The 7,354-nt window shown below is 57.6% G+C and overlaps 1 protein-coding gene across 4 annotated transcripts in view; it reads left to right on the top strand.

Annotated features, from left to right (window-relative positions):
- Positions 1-786: 786 nt before the first annotated feature.
- The window catches only part of TCF7 (transcription factor 7), a 34,382-nt gene continuing 27,814 nt past the window's right edge, over positions 787-7,354 (top strand). For 2 of the 4 annotated variants that reach the window (XM_044780460.2, XM_070517368.1), the window contains exons 1-3: positions 882-1,268; positions 1,413-1,479; positions 1,987-2,111. In XM_044780460.2, the coding sequence (XP_044636395.1) occupies positions 1,017-1,268; positions 1,413-1,479; positions 1,987-2,111 (444 nt within the window). In that variant the 5' untranslated portion in view covers positions 882-1,016. Of the gene's footprint in view, positions 1,269-1,412; positions 1,480-1,986; positions 2,112-7,354 lie in introns of all 4 variants that reach the window. The other 2 variants (XM_044780457.2, XM_044780459.2) reach the window with 2 other exon arrangements.

The following is a 7,354-nucleotide window of genomic DNA, read 5'->3' as shown; positions in this document are numbered from 1 at the left end:
ACCAAGCCCTTGTGAGAATCCCGCGGCCCACGTGTCTACCCAAAGCCTCGCATGCTCGGGCCCCAGGTTCCAGGCGTAGAATAGAGTTGGGAGAGTCGTGGGGGGTAGGGGGTCTGCTGGAGGATCGGCATGCGGAGGCGGCATGCGGGAGGCGGGATACTTCCTCCTTGTCCTCCTGACTGTGTTCGTGCCTCGGAGCCGCCACATGGCCAAGGGGTCCATCACAGATGTGTGATGTATGAGCCCCGTATGCAACAGCAGCTCAATAAATGTGTAAGGGGTATACACTCGTGGTTTATACTCGTGTTTGCGCTGTGTGCGGGCGACCTGGAAGGAGGTCCCAGATTGTCCTATGCCTGGAGGACGCAGCAGAGAATTGGACTTCTAACCCTGCCGGCTTGGAGTTCAAGCACAGCCTCGAGCAGCCCCCAAGATCTAGGAACCCCCAGGTCCAAGCCCAGGACATTCTGGGCCCAGGGCACACGACTCAGTTCACACCTTGGCTCGAGTTTCTCTAAAGGCCTGGCAGCTGGGCGAGAAACCTGGGCGCGGGGTGGGAATCTCCCGTTGTAGGTGAGGAAGCGGGGGTCTGGAGTCTCTTTTAGAGTCCCCGCATTTCAGGAGAAGGGTGATGCTTTCCAGGCTCGTCTGACGCCTCACTCCCGTCACGCCCGGAGAGCGAGCCCTTTAAGACTGTGCCCACTGGGCTCGTCTCTGCCTCTCCCGGGAGAGGGGCGGGGCTGGCGCGTTGGCCCCGCCCCTCGGCCGGGCCCGCCCCCGGCGTCCCCGCCGGCGGCGCCTTTGATGTTCGGACCCGCCAGCTCCCGGAGCGGCTCAGCCTGGCGCCCGCGCCCCGCGCCCGCAGCCCGCCCAGGCGGAGTCAGCCCGCGCTCCGCCCGCCGCGCTCCGGGCTCGGAGGTCCGGACTCCGAGGTCCGGACTCCGGGCTCGCCGCCTCCCGGGCCGGCTCCGCGCCCCGCACTCCCGCGCCCCGCGCACCCGCGGGCGGAGCGCATCATGCCGCAGCTGGACTCGAGCGGGGGCGGCGCGGGCGGCGGCGACGACCTCGGCGCGCCGGACGAGCTGCTGGCCTTCCAGGACGAGGGCGAGGAGCAGGACGACAAGAGCCGCGACAGCGCCGCGGGCCCCGAGCGCGACCTGGCCGAGCTCAAGTCGTCGCTCGTCAATGAGTCCGAGGTCGCGGCGGGCGGCGCGGGGGTTCCGGGGGCCGGCGCCGGGGCCGGCGGCGAGGCCGAGGTCGGGGCCGAGGTGAGTGCCGCCCCTGCGCTCGGCTCGGCTGGTGCAGACCCGCCGCTCCTTCCTGTGGCCCTCGGGGTCCCCATCCCTCAGAGCCCCCCCGTCCCAGGCCCCGAGCCCCAGCGCCCCTCACGGCCCCTCTGGATCTCCCCGCAGGCTCTCGGGCGGCAACACACTTCGCAGAGACTTTTCCCCGACAAACTTGCAGAGTCTCTGGAGGACGGTGAGTTTCTGCACGGCCCGGCTCCCCTCCTCCCGCCAAGGCCTCCGCGGGGGAGAGGGGCCGCCGAGGGGGTGCCTCCCCCCTGCTGCAGCTCCCGGAGGCGGTAAAACCAGGGGGTGGGAGGAGTGGGGGGCGGGTTTCCCGGGCGCCGCCAGGCTCGAGTCACTTCCGGTGCCCTGACCTTTATAGGAGTAAACAGACCCCCGCCATCTCCGCCTCCCCTCCTGCCCAGGTGACTGACTAATCCCCTCGTCTGGAGGAGGGAGCCGTGGCCAAGGTTCCTTGGCCCGAGGGCCGGTGGGGGTCAAGTAGGGGCCGCCTAGGGGAGGCCTGGACCAGGGGTCCTTCGTCAAAACTTGGCACTTCAGGCACCCACAGCCTGTTCCTTCTCAAGTCACCAACTTGAAGGCGACCCCTTGGAAATTCTTATTTTTTCTCTGGAGAGCAGACAGCCTTCAGCCCGAGCTGCCCGGGCTGGCGCGGCTGACCCAGCTGTGGTTTTTCCAGGCCTGAAGGCCCCGGAGTGCGCCAGCGGCATGTACAAAGACACCGTCTACTCCGCCTTCAATCTGCTCATGCACTACCCACCCCCCTCCGGAGCAGGGCAGCACCCCCAGCCGCAGCCCCCGCTGGTAAGTGGCCCCAGCAGCCCAGCCTGCCTTATGCCTGTGTCTTCCTTGACCGCGTATGTGAGGCATGGGCGAGAAGTGACTTTTGCCTACAACAAAGTAGATACATGAGAACTCTGTTCTGGTCTCTTTTCCCGTATCCACCCAGCGGGATCTGAACCAGAAGGAGAACTTTGCAGAACGAAGAAGGGACGGCTCTGAGCAGCCCCCTTCCCTCTAGCTGTTGGCTGTTGTCTTCCTAGCTTGCTCACAAGCATGTGCAGGCCCTGACCTGGTGCTAGGTGATGCTGGGGTGGAGTCTACTGAGAGCTTTTCAGCCAAGACCACCGCCGCTCCTTCTGAGGGTGGTGTTCGCAGTGTGGTCTGAGCTGTGAGCTCTGCCGTTTGGAGCTCTCCCACGAGCTTCTCTGCTTGGAGGAATGGGTAGACAAGCTGGTCTGCTTCAGATCTCCTGTTTGTGCAGGAGAAACACGCTCTCCTCGCTCTTTCCTTATTGGTACGAGTGCACCCTTGCCAGAGAAAGACCCTGAAAACGATGTGTGGAAAGTGGGTTTTTATGAAGCTGGCTTGGTCTCAAACGCACCAGGAAGGGTTTGCAAGGGTGTTTCAAATCAGTAGTGTTGGTAAAGGGCCTGTTTAATGAATTTGCAAATACACAGGAGTACTGGGTTTAAGTACCCAGTGCTTTGCAAAGATTTCATGATCTTTACAAACCATGCTTTTCTGCCCATTGGTGCAGATGGCCTAAAGTGTGAAGAACCCGTTCTGAATGCTTTGGAGCAGTAAAGCTACACTTAGAAAAAAAATCAGATTAGTGTTTCAGGTTGTCCTCAGTTGGCTCGAGTCAGGGGTGAGGTCAGAGCTCCTAGAGTACGTGCAAGGTTTGGGGGACTCTGATGGGCAGGTGTTGGGTGCACATAGGGCCCAGTGCCGGTGGGAGGCTCATGTGGCTAGTGGTGGAGGTCACCCAGAGGGAGGAGGGTGATTGCTGGGCTGTTTAAAATCAAGAGTGAGGAGGGTTGGTTCTGAGAGCTGTTTCATGCTGAAGCTGGTGGGAGATGAGAAGGCAGATTGAGGCTTCACTCCAGAAACCCAGGATGGAAAACCTGGTAGATGGTTGACTCGAGAAATGAGCTCCTTGCCTTTTGGACCCCCATTTCCTCATCTGTAAAATGAGCATGTTGGTTGAGTGGTCTGTCTGTCTGACTCTCTGTTCTGGAGTGGCTCAGTCCATGAGGTGTTTGCTTCCTCCCAAGTCTGTTGGGGAGGGGCTCGCCCTCTGACCTTGCTACCTGATATAGCCCTGCACAAGCAGATGCTTAATAAGGATGCTTTTTGGGCCTCCTATAAGGTGTACACCCTTACATTTTGGGCCAAGTTGACATAACCCACCGCTGCCAAACCACCAGCAGGTGAGTTGCTTGGATGAGGGCAGGGGTCACTGTGATAACCATGACTGGACAAAGGCCTAGCCCCCAAGATGGTCCTAGCAGGGCAGGCTCCCCTCCAGCTTCTTGTGATTCCACAGCGGAGCAGGGAAAAGGCAGTGTTTCTGAGTTCCTTTCACAGAGTGGGCAAGTGGTGGGAGAGTGCCTGGAGTGGGAGGGCCTCGTTCTCTGTGAGGGTGTGGTGGTGGGACCATTTGGTGTCCTTTAGCTTACACTGGTCAAAGAGTAGGCGGGCAGGCGGCCGACTCCAGCAGTCAGGATAGGGAGGAGCAGGGGTGGGGGCAGGCACACCACCACTTCCCCAGCCTGGATCATTTATTTTTTTCAACTTCAGGATCTTTCTCAAGCTACAGAAGATGCATTTCTGTGTGTCACACCCTCTCCTATAGGAGAGGCAAATTCCCTTATCCTCCTCCCTACTCAGCTGCAGCCTCCCACTGCCTGGCTTCTGGGAACACAGGAGGAGGAGGATGGCTCAGGCACTGACTTTCTCTGCCCTGGCACCAGCTGCTCCATGGGGCTGGGGACAAGGACAGAGGCGAGGGCCTACGTTGGGGTGACACTTGGTAAGGAAGATGTCGGTGAATGTAGGAGAGCCTCTTTTAAGCAAACTTGATATTTAACAAACAAATAGCAAGTACAAGTAGTTAGCTTGTGTTACGCGAAGAGTTGTGTAGACATTTAAAATATGGTTGGGTTTTAAAAAGCAAAATTGACTGAGCCCTGGTTTGGGAGCGTATTTATCACATCATTGAAGGTTCATGTGTCTGGAATCAGAAAAGATGCTCTTAAAGTGGGTCAGGAGCCCCTTCTAGGGACCCTGAGGAGAAACTGCCTTTGGAGACTTTTTCCAAAGCCATGCTTTCTTGAACCCATGCAGGGGACAGATGACACGCTGGCCAGCCCTGCCCATGGGCCTTAGAACTAGGCCCCCTCACCCTTTGCCCAGCCCTCTCTGAGAGAATGCAGGTGGTTAGCAGTTGTGCTGAGGAGCTCAAGGCCAATCACTTGTCCTCCGCAGACAGGGAAAACCCATGCCAGGGACCCCCTCTGCCCATGTGTGGATGGAATGCCCATGTGGCCACCATGTTGGACACCTTAGAGCAGGGAGCTCAAACTTTGCCAGGAGCAATGGGCCGAATGACCATCTCACAGCCAACTGCAAGGGGACAGGGAGGTTTTTTTCCAAAAAGTTTGCTTCTTTTTGGTATTTGGTATTTGGTATTCTTGTAAACAGTTTGGGGAAGGGGGAATTAGGTCAAGCTTACTTCATGGCTGATGTTTGTCAGGCGTCTCATGTAGGCTTGCAGACACTTAGCAGCCTAGGCTAGTAGCCACTGCTTGTTTTTGCTTTGTTTTCTTTGCTCTGCTCTGAGATTCAGAGGGGAGTGGAGGGCCAGTGAGCTGGTCCTGGGCCAGACTTTGAGGAGATTCTGGGATGAGTAAGGCATCACTCCTTAGGGAAACTTAGACTCTTGGATGTGCGGGGGACCGACAGTCTGGTGCAAATCCTCATCTCAAAAAGGATGTGAGGCCGTGTCGCTCACATGGCCCTTTCTATGGGCTCCACTTGGAGCCTATAGCCTGGAAGGCTGCTTAGCCTTTTGCTGTGTAGATAAAACGTCCAGAATAGGCAAATCCATAGAGACAGAAAGTAGAGTGGTTGCCAGGGGCAGAAGGAAGAGGGGAACGCGGGGTGACTGCTAACGGGTATGGGGTTTCTTTTTGGGGTGATGAATATATTCTGGAATTAGATAGTGGGAGTGGTTGCAGAACTTTGTGAATGTATAAAAGCCATTAAATTGTACATTTTAAAATGGTGAATTTTATGGTATGTGAATCACATCTCAATCCAAAAGAAAGCTGAGTCTTTCAGCTCTTGAAGGGATTTGGGGCTCTTTCCCTGTGCCTGACCTCCACAGCCACCCTGGTGCCTGGGTGTGCCCTAAGCCAGGAGGCCAGGCATCAGCTCCAGTGTGGAGCAGCCCAGTTGAGGCAGTGGACTCATGCGTGGGCTCCTGGCCATTGGGCTTCTCTTCCCTGACTCCAAGGTCTGAGGTCCAGGTGAGGGCTGTGCGAATGAGCCTTGGAGGAGCGGGAGGTGAGGGTATGAACAAGACCTGAGCAAAGGAAGGAAGTGCTGCTAACACATGGCCAGCCTGTCTGGGGGAGCTCTGCGGAGATGCACCCACCCAGCCCTCCACACCCATCAGAGAGCGAGCAGCAAGGCCTTGCTGGGGAGGTTAGTGATGATCGATCACCAGCTCTGGTTGGAGGGAAGCCTGTTAGGAGGGAGTCTGGCACCAGGCTGGGCACCAGGTTTTGTGCGCCAGATGGATCAGAACCAGCCTCTGCCTCTGGGAGTGCCTAGCTGAGCAGAGGAGACAGATGAATAGACCCGAACCAGGCCCTGGCTGGAGGAGTACCATCACAAAAGGCCCTCCTGGGGGCATCATGGGCAGAGCTGGCCCTGCCTAGGCTGTGGAGGAGGGTCTGCTGAGCAGCTTCCTGAAGGTGCAGAGTTGTCTGACAGATGAAGACAAAGAGGGGACTGGCAGGCACCTGGGCTCCCCTCCAAACATCTTCCACGTCTCCATCTCAGTCACCACCCCCAAGCCCAAGCCCTCGCCATCCAGCACTCAGATGGCAATAACTACCTCCTCCAGGATCCTTCTGCCCCGACCCCGGCTCCCAACCTAACCCCCAATCCAGGCTCCACAAAGCAGCCAAACATAAGTCAATCCCATCTCTTGGCTGATTAACCCTGCAGTGGCTTCCCATTGCTCTTGGAGTAAACTCGGAACACCTTACCACAGCCTGAGTGCCTGGGTGGCTGGCCCCTGCTGCCTGCCCCTCCTCGTCTGCACCATACTTTTTCTCTCTCTCCAAATAGCAGCCGCCTCAGTGTCTTGATATGTTTTACAACCATCAGGTTCTTTCCCACCCCAGGACATTTGCACTTGTTCCCTCAGCTTGGAATTCTCTTCCCCAGCTCTTCACATAGCTGCCGCCTTCTTATTCCTCATTCTGGTCATCAGTCAAATGTCACCTCCTCGAGAGACCTCTAGCCATCCAAGTGGGACCCTTCATCATCCCCCTGGGCCTCTGCTGCCTTGTCCGCCCTGGCAGCTCTGCAGGCCAAGGTGGTTGGCTGGTTTATGAGGGACTTGCCATGCTTAGACCAAAGACAGCCCACCTGTCAGAAGTATCTCTGAGCCTTAGTTTCCTCATCTGCACAAAGAGAGTGGGGAGCCCTCCTCCCAGATTTGGAGTGGGGACTGGAGGCTGCAGTGCAATGGAGGTGCCAGGTGCTGGGTGCCTGGGCTCAGGGGGTTGTGGGTTAGCCCTCTGTTGTCCTCCCTTGTTGTCCTGGCTCCTCTGGGGCCAGTGGTGGCTCAGTGGTAGGCCGGCCCCACATGAACTCCCAACTGGAAGGCTATATCTCCACTTTGGGCCACAGGGGTCTGGGGGTCTGAACCCTGGGGGCAGGACTCAGGTGTACAGACCCCTCCTCGATGGCCTACCTCACCTAGGGACTTTTGGGAGGGGAAGTGCTATTCCTGGGGCCAGGATGGGGGCCATAGCCATTCACTCCATCCTGAGAATCCTCTCTCACCACCCCAAAGATTTGTCTGAAAGGGACCCCCCCTTCCCCAGCCATATAGAAGCCCTTTACACAAGATGTTAGGGGCTTATGCTATTTTGTAAGAAAAAAAGGGAAAAGACTCACATGGGTATTAGCCCCTGAACCACTCTCAGACCTTTTCTCACATGGTCACCCCCGGCATGCACCCCCTC

This window comes from Equus asinus, chromosome 9 (genome assembly GCF_041296235.1).
Source record: "Equus asinus isolate D_3611 breed Donkey chromosome 9, EquAss-T2T_v2, whole genome shotgun sequence".
Lineage (NCBI taxonomy): Eukaryota > Metazoa > Chordata > Mammalia > Perissodactyla > Equidae > Equus > Equus asinus.
The sequence above is the reverse complement of the archived record's forward strand: the minus strand, read 5'-3'. Positions and strand labels throughout refer to the sequence as shown.